This window comes from Nelumbo nucifera, chromosome 4 (assembly GCF_055504915.1).
Source record: "Nelumbo nucifera cultivar China Antique chromosome 4, China Antique-T2T, whole genome shotgun sequence".
Taxonomy (NCBI): Eukaryota; Viridiplantae; Streptophyta; class Magnoliopsida; order Proteales; family Nelumbonaceae; genus Nelumbo; species Nelumbo nucifera.
In genome coordinates this window covers 68,890,291-68,916,084 of record NC_142652.1, presented here as the reverse complement: position 1 = coordinate 68,916,084, position 25,794 = coordinate 68,890,291, and the positions used below count along the sequence as shown (strand labels likewise).

Below are 25,794 nucleotides of genomic sequence, written 5' to 3'. Positions count from 1 at the left end.
CTGAAGTTGTCCCTTCAACCGGAAGCCATCACCCATTGATTTAATCCTTGTTTTCTGTTATTTATTGCTATTTTCTTGTTTTCCTTAACTTTATAAACCCCCTTACTTCGTTACTTGGAAATAAATCCACCCAATCCCTGTGGAGACGACCTTGTTCATCACTATCTACAAATTATTAAATTAGAGCAAGAATATTTATCTTTGGTTGGATTCGACACCCACCACCCCTCCTCCTTTTATAGGCTTAAAGAGAGCTCCTAATCTCATTAGGAGTTTCCTAATCCAAATCTGTATTTGGATAAGGAGTTCTCTTAAAGAGAAAATGATAAGTCCTTATCTTATCTGCAGATTAGATCAGCTCTCTCCTAATCTTATCGGGAGGATTTCAAATTCAAATCCTTATTTCAATCTAGACTCTCTGAGTGGATAGGGATAAGACCCTATCCTATCTACTGATTTAATCCCAGATCCGCTCCATTATTGAACTAATCAAATTAGGCCAGTTCGAAATTGTTAGACAGTTTTGTATGCCCTTAGCTTCAATCAGAATGATGTACATTATGATTTTATTGTAAATGAATAAAAGTACATATTTGGTTCATGTTCCCTTGGTATGTTTCTGTGTAAAACCCTTAAATTGGACACTTAATGAGACTCGTGTTAGTTTAGAATGTTCACAGCCAATGGGTCGGTCTGGGGAGACCTATTCTGATAAGGTTGACACTGTTGTGCCACCAAGTCGGTTGGGGTGGCTGTCTCAGCTGCCAGGGTGAGACCCTAGGCACATATAGTGTAGGATTAATTGAATCTTTGAACCGGACCAGATTTCCAGTATTGCCCTGGACCTTGGAGATTAATGGGCAAAACTGGAAAGTTACACCCGACCCCTAGACTCAATTATGATACTTCACTAGGTGTCAGATTGGGTTGTCTTTGATGTACCAATCAATGAGTTCCTTAGTGGAGGTCAAAACCTGGGTATGTTGGGACAGTCTGAGAATTCATCTGAGTGGGTAATCATAGTGACAGGATCAGCCCCTTTGTCGGACAAAGGTAATGATCAGGGATGCACTCTCACTGATGGAAACCAAGACTACTGGCAGCCGATTTCAATTGTTGAGATTTGTTTTGCAAAATATATTTTATATGAGATAAAAGTATATATATTATGGTTTCTAAAATGTTTGCAAAATGTTTTAATTCCCAGGATCCATATAAGCAGAGAGTGCAACACTGTTCCTTGCAGCCGAGGGAGAGGTCCTCTCTTGTCGGGCAGTGTTTGATCATTAAGGGCTGAGAGGTTGAGTGTAAGACCATTAAGGGTGTTACAAGAAGGCTTGGCCCTGGGTGTTACAAGAAGGCTTGGCCCAGGGACCACTTAGGGTAAGTGTTGGACCCATAGAGCCCATTTGATGGGTTTCAGGGGGTGCACTATCCATAGCCGTGTATTCGGCTAGGCCTTGTAACAAAGGTTGGGCCGAACCCATATGGCTGATGTGTAGATCAATGTTTGGGTCCCACGCCATACAAGGAGGCCCAACTGGGTAGCAGTTTGGAAGGCTAAGTGAGCACACAACCCTAATGGGCCTAAAGCCCATTTCGAGCTGGGCTGATTTGATCAGTTTAAATGAGGGGCGGATCTGGGATTGAATCAGTTGATAGGATTGGGCTTTGACCCTATCCACTCAGAGAGTCCAAGATTTAGATCTGGGAGCCTCCTAATAGGATTAGGAGAGGGCTGATCTAATCTACAGATAAGATAAGGATTCTCCCTTATCACTTAAAGGGACTTAAGATCCAAATATGATTTGGATCAGCAAATCCTAATGGGATTAGGAGCTGATCCCTTGAAGCCTATAAAAGGAGGAGGGGGCGGCAGCCTTTAAACATAACACAAGAAAAGAAAAGATCTCTAGTCTTCAGAGCTGAAATCATAGAAGAAAGTTTTCTGCAATCTCTGCAAAACTCTTTCTTGCCGCCTCCTTCCTACCACCGCTAGACCTCCAGTTCGATCTCCAACTTTGTAGGAGTGAGCAAGATTTGATCTTGATATCAGCCCTTTGTGAAAGGACTGATTGGAAGCAGTGCTCACGTGCCGTTCAGCTATTCTTGCGAAGGATCAGGTTCTTGGAGAACGCTATTGATTCTGCTCCATCCTGTACTGCGCCATCTTCAGTGGGAGCAGTCTTTGGATCCTTCCTTGGGCGTGAACACCTCCATTGAGAGATAATACTTCTCTGTATTAGGTATACCTCTCTCCCACTCCTTTTGGTTCAGATCTGGTTCAGTTTATGGTTCAAGATTGATCATTGAAAATATGATTTTCTAAATTGGGAATGCGATTCCCAGTTGAAGGGAGAGAAAAATTTTTGAAATTCGCCCCCTTTTATTCTGCATTTTTGGGCATCCATATGATGGATCTCTCATCCCTTCAGTGGTATCAGAGCCAGGTTCAAATCTTGAACCAATTTGTTTCAGATCTGAACCTGCACAAATGGGCAGAAGGCGTTCTACCCAATTTGTGCAGATAAAGTTTTTTGGGAAATTTGTTCCCAAAATTATGGGCGAATAATCTGAAATTAATTTTTATATAAATCTGATTATTGTTTAGAATTGTTCTTTATGATTTTCTTGATTTATGGGTTGTTCGTACAAGAGGAGATCAAAATCTTGATTTGCGCAGGGAACCTGCGATTTTGCAGTTTATGCATCATTTTATTACATTTGGTCTGTAAAATAATTTTTTTTTATTTTTTAGATTGAATGTATAGGTATTCGATCTAATGTAATTATTAATAGAAATTAGGATTTCTATTGATTTTATTTTGGATCGAAGATGGCGGCACAGAGAAGGAGAACTCGCAGAGAAGGAGATTTCGCAGATGGGAGAATTGCAGTCTACGATTTGTAGTCTATGAAACTGCAACCTGTGATCTAACCTCTGTTTTGCAAGATGGAGTGTGCAAACAGCCCTATGAGATTGATTATTGCTTTTCTTTTATCAGTATTTAATTTCAGATTATTTTCTTGAATTAAAGATTTAATTAAAAATCAAACCCTAGACCCATTCAAACCAAGATTGGTTCAAATTGTTTGGACTGAATCTAGGGTTCAATCAAGCTGAAAGTCAGCCCTAATTTTCCCACTAATGGGCCTGAGGATTGATAAGTAATTAAATAGTTAAGGGGGGAGGTTCGATTATGTCATCGTGAGGTTCTGTATTTAATTAAAGTCTTGCTTTTTAATTCAAGTATTCATTGGTTATTGTGCATATTCTCCTTGGATGTTAATGTTAATTAGTCTGACAAATTAATTAATGTTGATTTTCCTACTGCTATCCATGGTTCGGTGATCTGTAATTGTCACGAATAGTGGTACAAGTAGCAATTAGGTTAATATCTTTCTGGGTCAATTGTTCGTAACAGCCTTTGACCAATGTATTGACATATTTTAACCTAAAGGGAATCGATGAAACAATATTCGATAATTGCAGCTATCTCAATTATTGTTATTTTGGTTTAACTGTTTTCACAAAGCTTAATGCTATCATTAACTGATATGGAACACTATTGTACCCAGTCGATTAGTGATAAGTGTTGATCGAATGCTGGGTTTGGTCAGCTAATTTAGGAAAACACAAGGTTTATTATGGCTATCCTAATAAATCTAAGGTTAAATGCTTGAATTGCAAGACCACCGAAGTCTACCTATGATCGATGGCCAATTGACTAACCCGAACCCTTGAACCATAATTCGGTAAGATTGATTACTTCTTGTTAGTTGAACTTGCTATTGCTTTCTTGTTCTTTTAAATTTAGTTATTTGATTTTCCCACTCAGTTATATTATTCATTCGGCTGAGAGATTATTGTTTAGCTCCTTATGGTATTCGACCTAGTACCACTATTACTACAAAAATTCTATTGTGGGACTAGCATTAAATTTGAGGGCTTTGACAACCCGTCAGATATACATATATATATTATGGTTTCAAAATGCTTACAAAAAAGTTTTAATTCTTGGGATCCATGTGAGTAGAGAGTGCAGCATTGTACCTTGCAGCCGAGGGAGAGGTCCTCTCTTGTCGGGCAGTGTTTGATCATTAAGGGCTGAGAGGTCAAGTGTAAGACCATTGAGGGTTATACCTGATGGGTTAATCTTGCATCTGCCCACAGTCCTTGGGCCTTCATAAGATGGTTGGACCCAAGGACCATTTAGTGTAAATGTTGGGCGCATTAAGAGCCCATGGTGATGGACTCAGGGCTTCACTGTATTTAGCAGTAAATTCGGCTTGGCCTTGTAACAAAAGCTAGGTTGAATCCATGTAACTGATGTGTAGATCAATGTTAGGGTCCCACGCCATACAAAGAGAGTCAAGGTAGCCGGCATTAAAAGGAAGTGAGCTTGAAAGCTTAATGGGCCTAAAAGTCCATTTCGAACTGGGTTAATTGGATTAATTAAATAGGGGCAAATCTGGGATTGGATTAGTACATAAGGATAAGAGGATAACTCTTATCCACTTAAAGAGTCCAGATCCAAATAAAGATTTGGATCAAGAAACTCCTAATTTGATTAGGAATAAGCTGATTTTGATCTGCATATGAGATAAGGGATTATCCTTATCACTTAAAGAGTCCATATCCAAATAAAGATTTGGATCAAGAAACTCCTAATCATATTAGGAGGTTGCCTCTTTAAGGTTATAAATAGAGAGCAGGGCGGACCTGAAAAAGACACCAAAAACACAACACAGAGAGAAGACAACTCAGTTAGACTGATCTTGCTTTCATTTCTTTTTCTTCCTGCTATTGTCGCTCTACCCTATTCAATCTCCAGTTCTTGGATTTGATCAAGATTTGATCTTGATATTGTTTCTTGCTAGAAGAAACAATTTTGAATTTGTGCTCACTACCCCATACGATTCTTGCTGAAGAATTACAAGTTCTTGGTGAAGAGCTACCTTCTGGTCCTGCCTCATCCTAAGCTGTGTCATCTTCAGTGGAGGGAGGATTTGGTACACTCTTTGGGCGTGAACACCTACGTTGGGAGGAGCTTCTTGCATGGATTCTGTAATTTGGTTCGGTGTGGTTACAAGAACGAACCTTGAAAATGCAGTTTTCTAAATTGGGAATAGGATTCATAAATGGGAGTAAAAAAATTTTTGAAATTTCGCCCAACCTTCTTGCAGGGTTTGGCCATCCATATGATGGATCTCCTATCCCTCCAGAAAGTATGTTCCTCCATATTTAAGAAATTCTTGCAACCATTTCTTCCTGTTTTTCTCTAAAAGAAATTGAGCTTGAATAACTCCCATATTGGGCTGCTACAACAACTTGGAGAGAGGGGTGCCTAATACCTTCCCTCTCCCAATCCTTCGGACTTAAATCTCTCAGTTATCGCCTTTTCTATAGAGGACAGAGTCACTATCAAAGACTTGAATCGAGTTTTTCAAATCTAAAAATGATGGCCCATTTCCTCTAAAAAAATGGGTGGCGACTCCATCTCTTTGAGCCAGCCATGAGCCAACCATGAGCTTCCTGGAGCTCACATTAGGTATGCATGTTATTTTGGATTTCTAATTGAGTTAAAGTTAAACCCAATAGAATGGCCCAAAAATTGTATTAGAAATTGGACAAACCATTATGATTTGGTTTCTATACTAAAATGGTTCGGTTTAGTTTGAGAGTTTCTTAAACCTTAATTTAATTACTTGTTTGGTTTGAGATCTCCAAATTCGGCCATGAACACCGTTAGAGGAAAAGGTTACACAAATCTAACACATGCTTGGTATTGTTTGTTACTAGTAGATTTAGATTCAACCGTATGCCCCCATGGTTTACCACCTTTCTAATCTATCTATAATACTATTAAAAGTGTGAATAAGAGTGTAGAACTTTTGTTTAACTAAAATACTTTAATTTTTTAATTTGGTCCCTCTTTAATTGTAAGGATAGAAATGTAATTTGAACAACCACTTTTCCCTTCTTCAAATCTCTCACATTAAGTCTTATATTTAAGGTACTCCTATTAAGATTTATTGAATCCTATTCTTAACTAAAATACTGTTGTTTTTGAATTTGGTCCATCTCTAATTGTAAGGTCACAAAATGTAATTTAAACCATTACATTTCTCCTCATTCAATTCCCTTTCATGAAGTTTTATATTTAGGGTATTAACTCCCATTCTTTCATTGAATTCTATAATTGTTTTATTGATGATAAAAATAAAATACAAATTTAAAATCAATCTAAAATTGGAGAAGTTGATAGACTTTAGAAAGTTTCTTGGGGTATCCACCTCAGAGGATCAAGAACCTCAAGTCTTAGATTGGTTCAGATCCGCACTTGCCCGCAAAGTGAAGGCTCAGAACCCTGGGAGTGTTAGGAACTCAGAACCAAAGTCAGAAGTGGAGACAGAAAGTTCTTAGTTAGATGCTTCTTCTACACCGTTTGTTCTGCCAATTGGGAACAGGAAATCAAAACTTTTGATGGATTGTTATGACTTATTGGTATCTAGTCCACCTTCTCGAGGTGCCTGTTGTACTAAGGGAAGGGGTAGAAGAGGTAGAGGAAGAAATAGCTCGGTATGTTAGTTAGAGGGCCTGCTCTTTTTGGTCTTTGGGTAGATGGCTTTGGCCTGAGGTTTTAGGTTTAATTGAGGAGATGGTACCGGTTCTCCTCACTTTGTGGTTACATGGTGATGTTTTAACCCTTAAGCAGTGGGCTCAGATTGTATAGTGGTTTTTTTCTAGTTTTCTGTGGGGTTTGACTTTTGTATACCTCTTGTATACTTTTTTTTTTCTTTTTGAATAAAATTTATCTTACCTTTTCAAAAAAACAATGGAGTTTTTTTCTTATTTGATGGCAAGTCAACAATTCAACCTTTTGGGTCAAAATGTGTCAATCCTTCATGGTCGTAATAATAATAATAATAATAATGATAATAATAATAATAATAATAATAATAATAATAAATATGAAAACATATAAAAGTATAAAAATACAAAAGAAAGTTGTAGAAAACATTTGGGCACTTTTCTAATATCATATATTCATCATATTAAACAAATATAAGTGTGACAAATAAGACTAATTTTTATAAACATAAAAATATAAAATAATTTTTTAAAAATAAGGAAACCTAAAGTTGGTCTTGTGGTCTTTTCAAGAATCATCATCATCATCATAAAAAATTGTCGTGTACAAGGTAGTACACGCTTACTAGGGATTACATGTGCACAACTACATTTTAACTTCAACAGACTTTTCTCCAACATTCATGCTAGAATGCTGAATTTTAGGCCTCTTACCTTGTCCACCCCTCCCAATACCCTGGAGACCTACGATTGGGCATTGGGCTTTTCTTAGTCTGGTTTGGATGCCACGTGAAATGAAATCATTTCAAACTGGGAACCAATCCTGGTAGCTAATATATAGGATATTGTAATGAGGTCATTTCAAAATTTCAAACCATGAACTCATTGGTATTCATTTTGTATTCCTTGCCCTTTTAAAGATTTGAAAGGGTGCTAAAATGATAAATACTATAGAAAATTTATTTCTGTACAATTTAAATGTGGGGATGAATAAAACATACAAAAAATATGTTTCTTTATTTCACTTTTAGAAGTAACAAATTATATTGCACCTCCTGCTAGCTTTTTCCCATCGATGCTGCTCAATGACTAGTCGCACATTCACACTTGTGATGTCAAAAACTCTTGGCTTCGAGAGACTCCCAAGTCATTAGATAGTCTTGCACACAACTACATCCGCAGATATCATAATTAACAATCAAAAGGTAGAAAATAAGATAATCATACCATTTCTATCAAATGGTGCATAAGACAAAAGATGCTCCAACTTTGTATCCAATTTGAAATGATAGATTATAAAATATTTGGATGCACCAATTTTGTATGTCGAGTGGGTATAATGTGGTGCGCTATCAAGTTGACCTAAATCAATTTTCAGTTTTGAATTCAAATTTATTAAAAGTGCTAATGACAAAAGCGAAAGAGATTGTTACCTGTCTATACAACGATGGATCTCCATATGATTTTCTTAACTCTACTACATATAGAGATGCACTTATCTCAAAAACCTGCAGACTTTCATTGTTAGTAACCATAAACTTAGCACCTATCAACCATTGACAAAGCAATAAAAGTATAAAACCCATTGAGAAAGCTCACCTCCGCAGCGACAGAAAGATTACCAGGTCTTATCTGCCCAGTGTGCTCTTGCATCACCTTAAGCTGCAAAATAGAAGCAGAGAAAGGAGAATTAAATTATTTGATTTGAATGCTTAGCCACAAAGTGATTCTGATATTGTAATTCAGAATAACAATACTTGACAAGTAGCTTCATCACTTTCGAGTTGATGCATCACATACATAAATGCTAAATGGGTGGTTCCTTGCATGTAGATTAAGGATATGTTTAGTAAGATAGAAATTGAAGTTAAGTGAAACTTCTTAAGGAATTTCACTAAATTTGACAAGAATTTTCCTTCAAATTTCTTTTTCTTTCTTATTTTCTATCAAACCAAACATAGCCTAAGGAAAAAACAAATACACACGGGCAACCAAAGATAGCCCAAAAGAGACTTCTTCTGTGAGGTATAAAGTTTTGAGCAAATCCAGTGGACTAATTAACACAAACGAAAATTGATAGCTCTGCATTAAGAGCACTAACCTTTCCATTTTTATTCTGGACTCTGAATCCCATACCTGTGACAACATCCTCAATCTTCTTACATAATTCTTTTGGTGAATAATTGGATGTGAACCTTATTTTTCTCTCAGAAGCCTCCTGCAGTTAATGTAATGAATGAATTTGTAATTGAGCTTCCTATTAACCAGGAACCTAATAATGAATCATAAAATAATACAAATTTCTGGATATGGAATTCCCTCAATCAGGGTGATTTCAATAACCCAAAAAATGGGATAGTAAAATCTAGAGCTGTTGTGGAATGTCCTTGAAGCATAGGAAAGACATTATGATTTTTATTTAAGATCTATGAGGAAGAATGCATTCATTGTTGTTGTAAGAGGAGACTAATTACAAACTTGCAGATTTAATCAGGTTACTATTCAGTTAGGATTAGAAAAAATGGGATGAAAAATGAGCATATTCATAGAAATCTAGGAGTAGCCCTGTTGTGTGAGATAAAATAAGAGAAAGAAAACTAAGATGTTTTGGTGAAATGCATAAAAAACCATTCTATGGAACCAGTAAGAAGAAGAGATCTATGGCAAAATTAAGGGGTCCTATGGGCAGGCAAAAATGACATGGGTTGAATCAGTGAGAAATGATTTGAGGGATCATAGTTTGACAATAAATATAGCACTGAATAGAGTGGACTTGCAGAATATGATTATTGTAGTCAAACAGATATAGTTAAGACAAGGCTTTGCTGAGTTGATAAGGTTTTGCAAGGTAAAGGGGGGAATTGTTTTTATCAGTGGAAAAGATACAAATTTGTGAAGTTGCTCTTTCTGATGTTCTGTTATCAATTATGTATCTCCTGAAATTTTGCAGGTTAATGAACTAATTTAACATGCTTATGATGGCGTGCAAACAAACAAACCTCTTTTTCAAAGAAGCCAGAGAGGTCAAGGCATGATGACATTCCAATCAGCTGAAAAGCATTGATTAGAGCTGGTTGACCAGGATCTTTCTCCACCTCTGGTGTCTACATCAGGAAACTGATTTCCTTCAGTTCATCATAAAACCAAAAAAGCAGACTCATAAATGGACTACAGAATAGGCTGACTTTCATACCACCCCATGGATTGAGAAGGCATCATTATCAATGTGGAAGTTTTCATCTTCATCATCAGGAATAGTGGGAATATAATCTTGTTTGAACCACTCATCTGACTTTATCTCAGCCACAGTTATCCTAGTATTTGGATTAGGATCAAGAATCCTCTTTATCAAGTTTCTAGCACCTTTTGAGAGCCATTTGGGCATCTGTACATCTCCCTTGAAGATCTGAATCAGTAAGGAGGATCACATAGAAATTTTGGTCAAGGATCAATACGACTGGAACTCCAAATATAATGTATAGCCAAAGGCTACCATTGAAATCAAACCAAAGGTAAATTGCCTATACCTTCTGATACAGAACTGCGAGATTTCGATCGTCAAAAGGGAGATGACCTGTCAAAATCACATATAAGATAACACCACATGACCATAGATCAGATGTGGCACCATGATATCCTCTATTAGCAAGAACCTGTAGACATGGTATCAAGGTGCAAGTCAGCAAAGCTCTAAAAAACCATCAGATATTAGCAATTAAAGCTCATGGCTACCTCTGGTGCAACATAATTAGGACTTCCGCAGGTTGTATGTAGTAATCCATCATCCTGATATTTCAGTGACAGTAAAAGAATGGGTAACTGATTGGTTTCAGGTATAAATATAAACTGGAACATGGCATAGGATGGATTTGTACACACGATACCCTAAAATGTTGAGGTAAAGCACTGAGCCCAAAATCAGATATCTTTATGTCTCCTTTTGCATCAATAAGGACATTCTCCGGCTGCAATGGAAACAGCATACATGGATGAGGATGAGCAAAATAAACAAAATATATATTGAAAAGAGAATGGTATAAGTTGAATGACTGTCAACCATGTAAATCCGATCAGCTTATGTTGCTTTTTCTAACAGTTCATTTAAGGCCATACTCATAAAGTTCCAATGCCAACTTTCCTTGTCTCTGATAATGCAATTTAACATTTAACAGCATTAATTAAAATTACCTTCAGATCCCTATGGAATACACCTTTGTCATGACAGTAGCTTACACCATCAATTAATTGCTGAAAGAGTTTCCGTCCTTCAACTTCTGGGAGCCTCCCTTTTGATGCCTATATGAAATTTTTCATAATGTGAAATACTACAGCGTTTGAATAGAAGTTGACAGGGACAACTTAATAATATGTGAAGTTGAAGAAACAAGGAAAAGATCCAAGTAAAACTAATCAGCTAGGGAAGAGATTGGATGGTCCTTACAATTCTGTCAAATAATTCACCACCGTTAACATATTCAAGGACCATGTAAATCTTGGTTTTGCTTGCTAAAACCTGTAAAATTCAGAGTTAACCATAGCAAGAGATCAGGAGATGAATTAGGATATTATCAACGTCATGGTAAATAATAGCATTAAACAGAACCATTTTTTATTACTTTGAGTCAATATGCTTATTCATTAAAGTATCAATCGAAAGGAAGGATGAGAGAGATATCAACATGCATCAGATACGACATCATTTACTTTTGATATCACTCTCGTGACTACAGGCAACTTCTCTATGATTAGCAAATGAAGAATTCTATATGAAATTCTAAACAGGAAATGATATTTTTATGCATACCTTGAAAATTTACTGATTTTGGTTGCATAGAAGAATTTGCTTTTTTCAAGAAGGAAAAATGGAAATGACTAACATTAAAGCTTAGCATTTCATAGCTTCATCCTGAAGTAAACTGCAATTAATTAGAAAATCATGATGAACATGAAATAAAAGGAATGGATTCATCTGTGTGGAGTAATCAGTAGCTCATGACCTACGAAAATGACTTTAAATAAATAACCAAAATTTTTATGCATCTAAAATATCTTACTTCATTTGGCAATAAACTCAAATGTTAAAAAGTATATTATGTACTGAGATATCAGACATTTTATTGGATACTTTGCTAGAGCTAAAAATTTAACAAAACAAGTTAAAATTTCAGATCAAAACTTAGCAAATTTGGTTTACTTTCACATCCCCAAACAAAATTACTTCTCCGCCCAAAGTTTGGTGGAAATTTAAAAGCTTGCAGCTCAATTACTGTCTAAGTAGACACGGCAATTGGGTTGGGTGGGTCGGGTTCGGATTGGGTAAAGACACTTCGGGTTGAATTTTGGGTTGGGTTGTCAAATGCTAGACCCTAACCCTAAATGTTCAGGTTAGGGTTGACCCATGGTTCAATTCCGGTTATCTCAAAAAATAACCGAAACTTAAAAACATAAAGAAAAAAGACACAAAAAATGCTAAAATTAAAAGAATTACCCTTAAAATTCCAAATATAAAATAAAAACTTGAACATTTAACAATTCAAAGAGTAAAGAATAAAGAGTAAAGATTAAATAAAAAAATTAAAGAGTGGAAACTTCTAACAATGCATAAATAGTCTTAATTATACCTGACAATCGGGTCAGCGGATTGACCCATGACCCAACCCAATCCAATCCAGTTTTTTCCAGGTCGGGTCATTCTAACATTCACATAATTAAATATGAGACCCTAACTCTGCTTTTTCAGGTTGGATTGAATCTGATTCGCAGATTGAGTCAACTTTTTTCCAGGTATATGTCTAAGCCCCCTCAAAAAAAAAGCCATAATTTAGGCAAATGATGGGTCGGGTGACTCGGGTCAACTTAAAGAAGTGAAGGGAGCTGTGCTACTTCCCGTCCACCCACTAAAACGGCAAATAGTTCCATTGAGAAGAAGGGGTCCTAATTTTCAACTGCTGCCTGCTGGTGCTGGAAGTGGGTCAACAAAGAAGCTAGGAGACGTTCATCCGTATTCTTCCTAGTTTTTCTTTATTTATTTTTTTCTTAGCTGAAGCAATTTCTTAGTTTTTCTTGCAGACTCATTGATTCTCCCATTATATATAGACCTTAACCAACTCGATTCTTCGACGATGATGATGATGGATGAATCAAAATAACCAAATTGACTCAATTGAGAATGTGGAAGCACATGATTGTCCACATTCCAAGCCACTGAAACCATCCATCCGCAACCGCCAGGACGGCCCAATCATATGTTTTCACCCACACCTACAATAATGAATAGTTTCCTGCAACTTCAAAATGTCCTTTACTTTACTTGAGGAACAGAATTCCTCCATAGATTGATCTGTGTGGTCTGGTCCCCTTTTTACGTGATGAATTATTATCGATCGTGGGTCCTCCGGTCTGGTGCCCCCACTCCCCACTCCCCAGGAAAGGGAGGACTCATAAGTCATTAACTTTGCACAATTAACAGGGCCCCACCAAAATCATCAACACGGACATTGCTTGCGGTTTTCTTCTATCCCAAAAACAAACAGAGTAATTATCGGAGAAAGCCCATGTCCTCCAGCCAATTAAACGGGTATTATATTAGCTGTTCATAACTCAAATCCCATAAACCATCTCTCTCTCTCACGCACCGAGTCGTGATGGGACCCTTAAGTGTGGTGAAAGCTCCGGTGCCTCCTCGTTTTGAATTGGGATCTGCTCTATATCTCCTGTAAATAATAAATATAAGTATGGAAGATATTCCCAATCCATGGTGGGGTGTATCTATAAAATCGTTGTGAGGTGCCATATGTGAAGAGTAGATCCCGTTTCCGCCATGTTATTATTGATGGCGAGTCTGTTCCTTACAAAACAGTCTCATATTAAATTCATAACATATTCTAACCACACATTCAGAACATTTTATATACTTGTATTTATTATTGATGGATGATATTTTCAATTCAGAGTGGGATGTGGCTGTGAGATGGGTATGAGGCGCATTTTGTGAGAAGTTCCCCATTCGTTACTATCTTGTCTTGTGCTTTTAGCAGATTCATGCAAATACTGCCATGTAGCAAATAATTGGTGAACTAAAATTAGAACGTTCACGGCGACGCGACATTACAAACAAGGGATGTGGTCAAGAAGATCGCATGGTGAGGAGAGGAAATCAGATCCTCAGGAAAATGAAAGGCGAGAAAGAAAAATAAAATACTTAACAAAATAAACTAGTGGAAAATAAATGGATTAAAATTTTTATATGAAGGTCTACAGTCTACACGTATTCACATAAAGCCAAGGCATTAAGCAAAATCAAGTATAGGCATTTATATTTTTGGAATGCGGAATTTATTCGGCAATAAAGCCGCAAGTTCCAGATCTCTGACTCGTGGTAGCAGAGACCCGGGATCAAATCCCGCGGACACAGCCCACGGGATTAGGGAGACGAGAGTTACGTTATGTTGTTAAGGGATGGGCCGATGGTAATGGGCCATAGGCCCACAGCCCACGGATCACGGCTCACGGCTCACGGCTGTTGGTGTTGTCGTGTTGTGTAGCGCCATGAAAAAAAAACGAAAGAAAAGAAAAGGAAAATCCTTGCATGTTCCAATAATCCAGCTAAAACCGTCTAAAAAGAGGAATTCGATTCGGGAGTTTGGTTTCCAATTGCAATAAAATATTCTGAAAAAAAAAAAAGGAAAGGAAGCTGCATACCTCGTGTAATCTGACGACATTGGGATGTTTTAGAAGCTTCAAAGTACGGATCTCTCTTTTTATCTGCAACACAAATCCCATTCGAAGAACGATAACAGACGCCTTTAAAAAAGAAAAAGAAAACGAAGAACACGAAACAGACAACCGAAGGCATAAAATCCACAAACTCACGAAAGCTTGGGTCATGCGTCATCTCAGGAAGATAGACACCGGAACTGGCAGCACGAGAAACACGGGAAATGGAGGAGCAAAATATGAAAAATAAAGAATCGGAACCGACAAAACATGTGATATGATAGCCTGAATTTGTTCACAGGGGAAGAAAAGTGCAGATTTAGAAGAACAGAACGGAGACAGGGGAGGTTAAGATGGAAATTTACAACAGAGCAGCGAGAAATTGAAATCTTTTAAGCAAGCTATAATATGAAATGAATCCTGAGAAGGATCTTATTGAAAATTTTCTCGAGATATGATGCCTAAAATCCCCCGAACAGTCGAACACAATAAAGAAAATCCAGAAAAGTAAGAGGAGGAACAGAACAGCGTACCAAAGAATGGTAACATTGAATTAGGAACGAGGAACTAAAAGATACCTGATCGCTGATTTTAAGTTCGAAGATCCTGTTTTTCTCCAAGATCTTAACTGCAAATCCTTGACCGGATTCAATATTCCTGGCAAATTTGACCTTGCCGAAATTCCCTTCGCCGAGAGTGCGTCCGAGCTCGTACTTACCAAGTCGCATTCCCCGCTTCTCCACCTCCTTCAACATTGACTAACAAGCAACGCCTCCCTCTGTTTAGCTCTCCTCTCAATCTTTTATAATAAACAGTTACAGATTAAACAATCCACTCTGTATCTCTACCTATGTATATATATAAATATGATTGTCAATCTTTCTCCGCCGTTTCAATTTCCAAACACGGCGAAGCGGTGAGATCTTTTTGCTTTTAGGTTTGAGATAAAATGTTTGAAGAGTAGCAGTCCACGGCCTTCTCGTCTGACTTTCTGCGGGTTTTTGTTGGACGATGACGCCGTGGATACTCTCACAAACAATTATCCTAGAGTCTTCAAATCATCAAATCCCACCACCAGAGGCCATTCTTTTCTTCTTAATGAATCTCTCTCTCCATCTCTGTGACAAGTTATTATATAACCACCCGATTTAATACAGGTGCTCCATTTTTATATTGACAAAAGTACCCTGGCTTGTTTTGGAAACAAATGGGTCCTCTACTCCTCTCCTTATTTCTCAGCCACTCACAGGCCCTAGAGTCTCAGTATCTTATTTTTTAATTTTTATTTCTCGCATCTAGCCGTTTAGGAGGGTGGATGTTTGGTTTAAATGGATGATTTTGGGTAAAAATACTAACTTTGGATCATGGAATTGATTTCCCTTTTATACTAGGCGTTTTGTTTACGGGAAAATCTACGATGCAGAAAAGATATGAAATGAAAATAATTTTGACCAATTAAAATCCATCCATAAATTTTGATAAATAATACGTTATTTGTTAGTATGTTTATGATTTTAGTTTTTGGGTCAGTTGTTTTTTCTATATCATATCTTTTCTGTATCATAGTTGAATCTGTTGTTTATGTCAATGTTAATCGTCGTTGACCTGAACAGTTGGACCATTCAGGTAAGCGGTTCTGGTTTGCTCCAAATTCGATTCTTGGACAAAAACCATTGAGCTGATCAACGATCAGTAATTTGGGTGGTCGAATGGTCAACTAATTCGACCCATTCAATGTTTTTTGACTATTTTTATTTTAATATTTTTTTATTAAAACAAATTATCTATTCAAACTAAATGGTCAAACCGTCGATCCAAAAACCAGTGACCAGGATGATTCGATTTCAGATCAGTTTTTAAAACATTGGTTTAAATACCACCAAAATCACATTTGATTTGGTAGATTTGAATTCAAAGGTTTATAATTAGTACCTTCCTTTTATATCATGTTATGTGCGTGGAGGCATTGGGGAAAAGTCTTTATTGACATTGTCTACAAACCGTGAGACATCTTGACATTAATTGTTTCATCTTTTATGAAGTTGTTTTATGTGTTTAAACTATAATGAGTTGTTTTATGTGTTTAGGAATGGTTCCGAACAGGGATCATATTCTCCATTCCTGATCTCAATTTTGCATTCCCAACCCCAATTTCTGCTGGAATAAAAATCACCCTCCATTATGATTTCTGATAAAGATGGGTTTCTTGTTTGTTGAGGGCCTGAATCCCTTAATTTTTTAAATTAAAAATATTTTTTAAAAAATAAATATACTAAAATAAGAGAATTTGTTTCCTCTTTTATATATATATATATATAATCAGGGTCAGATTGGGATGAAGAATCCTCATCCCATTCCCATTCCCATCCAACCAAGGCAATCTCCATATCCAACCCAATGTGGAGTATATGATGGGGATGGGAAAATTGCCATCTCCATTATACCAATGTCAAAATAAATACCATTATGCCAAACAACTACTAGGTCACTATAAACATAAATTTGCATTCATTAGAGTTGAAACTTTGGGCAACCCATTACCAAAACCCAACTACACATGCCTTTATGTACATGCATCACCTGGTTGGGTTTATGTTAGGGTCGGGTAATTTGGATTGGGTTAGGATTGATTTGAAGCCGAATTAAACCAGCCCAATTTAGATTAATTTGAAAGAAAAGAAGGGATGAGAAAGCAAAAGGGAACCGAATTGTTTTCCCCTTGCATTGTTTGGTTAAACTCTGGAAAAGTAGGGAGAACTAATTTTCCCTCCTTTGGTTAAACAAGAAAATGAATATTTTTTTTTTCATTTTAACACTTCTACCAAATTAGTCTAACTGGCTGGTGACCCACCCTGCGGACCAGTTATTTATTTATTTTATTTTTGAAAAAAAAAAGATCATGAAAGCAATTTCATTCAACTAGCTCGATAAAACATCTGATTCAAGGATTCTCGGTGAAATTTATTCGTTGCTTAGTGGAATGGTGTTGTTCACACTTTAGCGCGTAAAGTATTAGTAGATATTTGGCATTAATGTTGTTGCTTCAAAGATGTTTTTTGAGAAAATGGTACTGTATGCATGAGGGTCTGTTGCAATGTTTTCTTAAAAAATGTCTCATTTTTTTTTGTTTGGCATCAATGCTAACATATAGGCTGTTCTCTGGGAAAATAACACTGGTTTTGTTTGGTATCAATGTTATATAACTGTTTTAAACATTGATCTACATTATCCAATACCTAAGATGATGCTACATTGATGTCACATCATTGCATCACTAACAATAACGAGTTATTTTCTGAGAAAACATTGAATTTGGTATTTTTTCATACCACACCTTTTCGATTTCCAAGGCATGATCTAGAGAAACATTTTTTCTAAAAAAAATGATACCAAATAAGAAAATGTTTTCTAAAACACTGCTTTTTCTAACATAACACCGATGTAACGTCATTTTTACAAAAAACGGCATCAATGTCGAACACCACCTTAATGTTGTATAGACCATTAAGGTGGTCTATAGCATCGTTAGGCCAATTATTTGATTTGACGATAATCAGGATGAATTTTATTTTTTATTTTGATGTTACAAAGCCATTAATAGGGAATGGTACTTACGGTTCTAACTTCTAACAATTTATTATTGGAAATAATGGAATAAGTTATTGTAATTCGTAATATGGCTGTGTTTAGATAGACGGTAACCTAAGGATCGCATAATTAATGATTGGATCGGTAGGAAGGAAAAGAAGATAGACGGTTCATGGTTTACACGGCTACGGTTACTTGGGTGGAAAAATGTCAACCAAAAAGCCTAAAAGAGCCAGCTGTACTCGACGCGTAGAAGAATCAATCAAAGCTTCAAGATTAAATCCTTCATTTCTGCACGTTTGCAAAATCCATATATAATGAAGACAAGACGACGTCATCTAAATTCTGAAAATTCATTTCCCCTCAACCGACCTGTTTGGCAGTCTTTTGTGTAGGGTATAATAAATGCGATCTCGGAAAAAAAAATTATAGCTCAGATAAATGGTCTTTTCATTTTCTAGAAAGTTAGATTTGTGGTAATTTATGAGAAATTTTTGTTAAAACTCATAATTCACCATCAGGCTATAACTCTCCACCATCTTTTCATTTTTCTAAAAAGCTAGACATATGGTATTTTATGAGAAGTTGCTGCCTACTGTTGGTGCTTGGATTGGTCGAAGACAACAAAATAATTTCGTCCCTAGGCTCTTGAGGATGGCCGAATGCTCTGAGGGTTCGGAGAGGTTGCTGCTGAGGTCAAGGCGGAGGAGGCTCTAAGTACTGCGGAAGCCAAAGGCAGGTGGCTGAGGTACTGCAAGACAGAATATGTCAGAGGCCTCGGGTGAGAACCCGAGGCAGAGTCTGCGACGTTCAAGTTAGTACGGGGTATGAAGAGGGGAACCAGAATATAGTTTTTGAGACCAGTTCCAAATCCAGATGTCGATTGTATTAAACTCCTCCCCTTACCTAGAGGGGGGTACCCCTATTTATACTTGAGCTGCCTGGAGGTAGATGGAGATGAACGCCTGAGATGGGTGTCGTACGAGAGCGATCAGAGAGCTCTGCGGGGACGCATGGGCGCTCTGCGATTAGCTTCGTACGAGGGGAAAAAGGTAACCCCTGCTATAGCAGATCTCGTTCCTGAATCTGGCGCTCGTGGGATGGGCCTCCCAGCCCCAAATGGGCTGGGTTGGGTCACCCCACATCACTTGGCCCCCACTCCCGAGGCCAAGAGAAAAATTCGGCTTCGGTTGACGGGAGTAGTAGTGGTGAGCGCCAGTGGGTCCGGTAGCCGAGGCGTACCCTGAGGTGGCATCCTCTTTCTCACCTCTGCCTGGTTTATCTTTAAAAGTTGGGTCGAGGCTGGGAGTGGTCTATGGCAATGCCGCTTCAGACAAGTGACTTGGGGGGCACGCTCAGTGCGGATGCTTTGGTGCCATCATCTGGGCCGAGGACCTAAGGGGTCGAAGGCCTGTAAAGCCAAAGACTGTTTAGGTCGGGGACCTGTGAAGTTGAGGGGCCCGTGAGGCCCGAGGATCCATGTGCGGGACGGCTTTCTGGTTAGACCCACGTGCGTGTTCCCGGGAACGGGCAGCCCAGACCGGCGGGTCACTTTGGGCGGACACGCTGGTCTGTCTTGAGCATCATTTCATCTTCCGAGGGTGAGCGCTTAGGGGTGCGGCACGGATGGATCACAGGTGCACCCTGAGCGTCGTTTCGCCTTCCGAGGACGGGCATTCAGAGGTGCGGTGCGACTGGATCGCAAGTGCGGAGGCGTTTCGTGTCCGTTGGATCAGGGATGATCTGAGTCATCGCTAGCGCATCGTTTCGCCTTCCGAGGTTGAGTGTCAGGCGGCGCGCCATGATTGAGTTGTGGAGGCGGTGGCTTCTCAACCATTAGACCTCGAGAGATCTGGGCCGTTTGTTACTCTTTAAATAGGGGCTTCAACAATAGAATCTTTGTCATTTTGCCTCCAAGTGCTTTCGTCTTCGAGTGAACTCAACTTGTCTTTCTCAGATTCTGGGCCTGAGTGCTATGAACTTCCGAATGTATCAGAGGGGAGCTCCATTTGAACTCCATCTCCCCTTCCCCTTTAATCCCTTCTATTTCCATTCTCCTTCGGTTTGAGGTGGAGGAGCTCCAGGAGAGGGTAACCTCTGAGGGAGACGAAGGCATCCGCTGAGGCAATGGCCCTCCCTGTGAGAGCGTTGCATCTATGACGCCGAGGGAGGCCGAGGGGGAGAAGGACATAGACCTCATCCCCTGGACGAGAGTTGAGAGTGTTGTCGGAGTAGTGGCCGAGACTGATCCTTCTCACCCAGAGTTCGAAGGTTCTCTAGAGTGGGATCAGGTCAAGGCCCTGACAAGGCAATACTTCATCCCTTCGTCCTATGGGGTAAGGGCACCCGAGGTGGGTGATCGGCCGTGGACTCCCAAGGAGGGGGAGATTTGTGTTTATCAGCACTTCCTCCAATTCGGTCTTCGGTTCCCCCTTCATCCATTGATCTCTGACCTGCTAAGGGTGTATGGGATTACCCTTATCCAATTGGCACCCAATGCGATAGGAACCATTGTGGCGATGCTGGGGGCGGCCGAGGCAGCCGTTGTTAGACAGTTTTGTATGCCCTTAGCATCAATCCGATTTGATGTACTTTTGTTATTTAGTGTAAATAAATAAAGTGCATGTTTGATTCATGTTGTTTGGTATAATTCTGTGTAAGACCCTAAAACTGGACACTTATAGAGACTCGTGTTAGTTTTAAATGTTCACATCCATTGGATAAGTCTGGGGAGATTTATCCTGCCAAGGCTGATACTGGTGTGCCACCAAGTGTTGGGATGGCCTGTCTCGGCCACCAGGGTAAGACCCAAGGCACATGCAGTATGGGATTACTCGAATCCTTGAACCGGACCAGATTTCCAGTATTGCCCTAGACCTTGGAGATAGATGGGCAAAACTGGAAAGTTACACATGACCCCTAGACTCGATTATGACACTTCACTAGGTATCGGATCGGGCTGTCTTTGATATGCCAATCAGAGAGATCCTTAGATGGGGATCAAAACCTGGGTATGTTGGGACAGTCTGAGAATTCATCTGAGTGGGTGATCATAGTGACAAGATCAGCCCCTTTGTCAGACAAGGGTAATGATCGGGAATGCACTCTCTCTGATGGAAACCAAACTGCCAGCAGTTGATTTCAAACGTTGGAATTTTGTTTTGCAAAATTAATATATATATATATGTATATGTACGGTTTTGAAATGTTTGCAAATGGTTTTAATTCCCGGGATCCATGTGAGTGGAGAGTGTGGCACTGTTCCTTGTAGCCAAGGGAGAGGTCCTCTCTTGTCGGGCAGTGCTTGATCATTAAGGGCTGAGAGGTTAAGTGTAAGACCATTTAGGATAGTACCTGATGGGCTAATCTTGCACCTGCCCACAGTCCCTGGGTTTTAATAAGATGGCTTGGCCCAGGGGACCACTTAATGTAAGTGTTGGGCCCATAGGGTCCATGTGATGGGCTCAGGGGTTCACTGAGTTTTTTCAGTGAATTCGGCTGGGCCTTGTAATAAAGGCTGGGCCGAACCCATGTGGCTGGTGTGTAGATCAATGCTTGGGTCCCACGCCATACAAAGAAGCCCCCAACTGGGCAGCAGATTGGAAACTAGTTAAGCATTGAACATTTAATGGGCCAAAAGCCCATTTCGAGCTGGGCTGATATGATCACCCATCTATGGGGCGGATCTGAGATTAATGTTAGCAAAAGGATTGGGCCTTTAACCTTTTCCACTATGGGAGACCAAATTCAAATCAGATTTGAATCTAGTAAACTCCTGATAAGATTAGGAGTAAGCTAACTTAATCTGCAGATAGGATTAAGATCATCCCCTATCCAAATACTGATTTGGATTGGGATAACTCCTGATTAGGAGGTTTCTTAATCAAGAAGAAAAGAGGAGAAACCCTAAAGAGAAAAATATCAGATTTCGAACCAAGGGTGAGCAAGCAAGAAAGCTTCCTGCGAATTGAGATAGGATCTCATACACACTCCAGAGAGAAGAGAAGCAATTCATCCATCTTCGTCCCAGGAGTTCTCCTCCAGCCGCCGCCATTCCTTCTTGCAAGATTTGATCTTTGAAGAAGAAAGAAGTCAAGAAATCAGTTCTTGACATCAGTCTTGCAGAAAAGACTGAAAAAGATTCGGTGTTCAGAGTTTCCAGAGGATTCTTGTGAAGGATCCAGTGTGTAGGACGCACTCTGCTGGTTCCGTTCCACCCACAGCTGTGTCATCTTCAGCAGGAGCGGATCTTGGTGTCTTCTTTGGGCGTGAACACCAACTTTGAGAGATACTGTTTCTCCGGATCAGGTATAATCCTCCATTTTCTTTTTGGTTCAGATCTGGTTCGATTATGGTTCAAGTAGGATCCTTGAATATTGTATTCTAAAATTAGGGAATATGATTCCCAGTTGGAAGGACGTAGGAAAATTTTTGAAATTCGCCCACCCATTCCGCAACCTTCATGGCGTCCATTAGATTGATACTACCATTCTTTCAGTGGTATCAGAGTCACAGGTTCGAATCTTGAACCAAAAGAAAATCATATTTGAACCAGCACAGATGGACAGATGATGTTCTGCCAAGATTTGCGCAGATTATTTTCTTTATTTCAAGAAACTGTTTCTTGTTAAGGGCGATTGATCTGAAATTAATTTTTGTTAAATCCAAAATTTATTTAGAATTGTTCTTTATTTATTTTTGATTTAATGGACTGTTCGAACCTGGAGATCGCAGTGCAGATTTGGCGCAGATGGTCTGCGCACCCTTTTTCCTTCTATTCATTTGTTTTATTCAATTCAGTCTGTAAATAATTTTTTTTATTTTCTAGACTGAATTTATAGGATTTGATCAAGAACGTAATAAATTAATAGAAATAGGATTTCTGTTTTTTATTTTCTTGATTGAAGAAGAAGGAAGAAGAAGGCGACGCTGGAGATTTGCAGATGGAGAAATCGCTTTCTGCGATTTGCAGTTTGTGAAATTGCAACCCTAGTGATTAACCTCTATTTTGCAGGTGGTGCAAATAGTCCATAGTTGATTTGTGATTGTTGAAAATCAAAATTATTAATTTCAGATCTTTCATGAATTAATTCTTGAATTGAAAATCAGTTTCGGACCATTTCAGACTAGATTGGACCAAAACTGTTTGGACCGAATCTAAGGTTCGAAAGGGACTGTTTTTCAGTCCATTTTTCTCACACTTGTTGTTCCAAATCTGATGTTCAATTACAGGGATTAATTCGGCCCACCTGTAAAGCCCAGTTTTAAATGGTTAAAACTGCAAAAGCCCACTAATGTGAGAAAAGTTGTATGGGCCGAACGAACTGCTAACTGTGATTCAGCCCATATACCTAGTCGACATTAATTGTTAATGTTATGGATTTCAAATGGGCTGTTAAATGTGCTTTACAACAGTTAATTGATTGGATCAATTCCTCCTTTACATGTGATGTTTGGATGTTTGACGTGCTGCGACCATGGGCCACAAGCACTTGGCCCATGAAGACTCGTTAGTGGCTCTTGCGCACACCATGGCTGAATGCACATCATTGCCATGGTGTCCCTTAAGGTCATTGGATGACCCCTCCTTACTTGGTGGGCCCCACAACCCTAAAAAGGGATGCGTACGGAACCCCTAGCCGATTAAGGCCCACCAAAAATCTGACTTTATGAAAGTGAGTGGGAGCCACTCTAGTTTGACCTAAATTAGAATTAGGGCGTAATCTTGTTCCCTCCAGCAAATATGAGTGCATGTGAAAGGGAGATCCATATGATGGACTCTCTAAAGGCCTTCCGTCATTAGCACAATGATGGGTCCTTCAGTAATGAGGAAATGCACCATAAAATTGGGCTATCCATTTGCTGTTGGATCTGTTAGAGTGTTTCATAAGATGATAGGGGCGTCATAGACCGATGTGGGAGGGGCTTCACCAGAAAATGAGAACTCTCTCATGGTACCTTGGCGTAACCTGAATATGATGGGTGAGCACTCACTAGACAGAAAGGTTTACCTGAAAACGGCTCTGAACCTTGTCTGATAGAGGCCAAAGGGAAACTCATTCAATGAGTGGATATGATCCATCACAGAAAGATGGTTGGGTTATGCAGCTGAAACAGTTGGCTTCACGCACCCCATGTGATTTCCCACATTTCCAAAGACATTTTCGTCATCTCCGTCACTGAGAAAGGAGGGAAATCTCAGAGATGAACAAATGGAAATGGAACATAGATTTAAAACCATATCTATGTAGGAAACATGAATCAAACTAAGGTTGTGGACTAACATTTTTGCCGTTTTATCAGAAAATGGCAAACGGTCAATTCGCAAAACTTCTAGACAATAACAAGCTTAAGGCCCCAAACTATGCCGACTGGTACAGAAATCTTATGCTGGTCCTAACTTCCGAAAAGTTAGATAAAGTGGTGAAAAATCCTGCCCCGGAGCGTCCGGGTGATAGGGCTTCTGAGGCCCGTAGGAGGGACTACCAAGAATGGGAGGATAAGAACTCCCTAGCCGCTGCTTTGTCATTGCCTCACTAGACAACTCAATACAGAGGCAGTTCGATCAGATCGAACTAGCCAAGGACATATTGGACAGGAACTCAGCAATATGTTGTAGAGGGCCGAGGATCTACTCAAGAAGGATGAGCCTGTGGTTATGCTTGCTGAAGCTAACAAATCGGGCAAGAAAAAGAGAAAGGCAAAGAAGCCCCAGAAGAAAGTTGTCAAACCCAAGAAGTAGAAGAAGAACAAGGCATCTGATGTCTGTCACTTCTGCAAGCAGACTGGCCACTGGAAGAGGAACTATCCTGCCTACCTGGAATCTAAGAAAGGTAACGTCGAAACTTGTGTCATAGAAACTAATATGTTAGTTACTTTTGTGTCCTGGTGTGTTGACTCCGGGGCTTCAACTCATGCGTGTAACTCACTGTAGGGGTTCAAAGTTAGCAGAAGATTGAGTGAAGGCGAAGTGACACTATTCTTGGGAACGACTGCAAGTGTTGCAGCTGCGGCAATAGGAACCGTAGAATTAATTTTTAGAGAAGGAGTGCTTGTACTTAAAGATTGTCTTTATGTACAGAAATTGAGAAGAAATTTATTTTCTGTTTCTAAATTGTGTGCTGATGGATATACTGTTTATTTTAGTAATATGATTACTATTAAACGGAATAACAAATTCATCGCATGCGGGGAATTGGAGAACGGTCTCTATGTTCTACATCCTTCTCCGGAAACTAACTTAACCGAAACTATGTCGGTCGAAAATCCCAAGAAAAGGAATCGTGATACAATAAATCCCATGTGCCTCTAGCATTACCGACTTGGCCGTGTCGGTGTTGACCGAATCACAAGGCTGGTAAAGGATGGTCCTTTGGATTTTCTAACCGTAGAAAATCTTCCCACTTGTGAGCCTTGCCTTCATGGTAAGATGACTAAGCGGCCATTTGACGGTAAGCCTGAAAGATCTGCAGGCACACTTGACCTAATACATACTGATGTATGTTGTCCCGTGAGTGTTAGGACACGAAATCAACACGTGTATTTCATCACCTTTACAAATGATTTTTCACGATATGGTTACGTGTACCTGATGAGACACAAGTCTGAATCCTTTGAAAAGTTCAAAGAGTTCAGATAGGAAGTCGAGAAACAGTTAGGGAGAGAAATTAAGGCCCTTCGATCAGATCGAGGTGGCGAGTATCTCTTTGACGAATTCAGGGACTACTTAAAGGTCAACGAGATAGTGTCACAATTAGCTCCTCCTGTTACACCTCAACTCAACAGTGTTTCAGAGAGGAGGAATAGGACCTTGTTGGACATGGTCCGGTCACTTCTCGTACGCTCAGAATTACCCACATCCTTTTGGGGATACGAATTAGAGACTGCTATCTACA

The 25,794-nt window shown here is 39.2% G+C and overlaps 1 protein-coding gene across 6 annotated transcripts; it reads right to left on the bottom strand.

Annotated features, from left to right (window-relative positions):
- Positions 1–7,462: 7,462 nt before the first annotated feature.
- On the bottom strand, positions 7,463–15,560 carry CIPK1 (CBL-interacting protein kinase 1). Of its 6 annotated transcripts, none has more exons than XM_088903334.1 (14): positions 14,890–15,560; positions 14,297–14,359; positions 11,037–11,108; positions 10,784–10,891; positions 10,480–10,560; positions 10,328–10,381; positions 10,123–10,248; positions 9,789–10,001; positions 9,595–9,699; positions 8,732–8,813; positions 8,353–8,417; positions 8,195–8,257; positions 8,029–8,103; positions 7,463–7,765 (listed from the first exon to the last, which is right to left on the bottom strand). In XM_088903334.1, the coding sequence occupies exons 1-14, from the start codon at positions 15,064–15,066 to the stop codon at positions 7,697–7,699; spliced, it is 1,353 nt and encodes a 450-aa protein (XP_088759460.1). In that variant the 5' UTR covers positions 15,067–15,560; the 3' UTR covers positions 7,463–7,696. The 6 variants fall into 6 exon arrangements, 5 of the variants coding, with proteins under 5 accessions (XP_088759460.1, XP_088759463.1, XP_088759462.1 ...); XM_088903337.1 differs by lacking the exon at positions 14,890–15,560 and adding an exon at positions 11,400–11,501 and having other exon boundaries at positions 14,297–14,341; XM_088903336.1 differs by lacking the exon at positions 14,890–15,560 and adding an exon at positions 11,400–11,511 and having other exon boundaries at positions 14,297–14,335.
- Between the last annotated feature and the right edge of the window lie 10,234 nt (positions 15,561–25,794).

Excerpts from the sequence above, each read along its gene's own strand:
- CIPK1 (XM_088903334.1), bottom strand. The coding sequence starts at position 15,066 with ATGTTGAAGGAGGTGGAGAAGCGGGGAATGCGACTTGGTAAGTACGAG. Across the intron at positions 11,109-14,296 it reads ATGTCGTCAGATTACACGAG|GTTTTAGCAAGCAAAACCAA; the intron begins GTATGCAGCTTC and ends TGAATTTTACAG. Across the intron at positions 10,002-10,122 it reads TCGCAGTTCTGTATCAGAAG|ATCTTCAAGGGAGATGTACA; the intron begins GTATAGGCAATT and ends TTACTGATTCAG.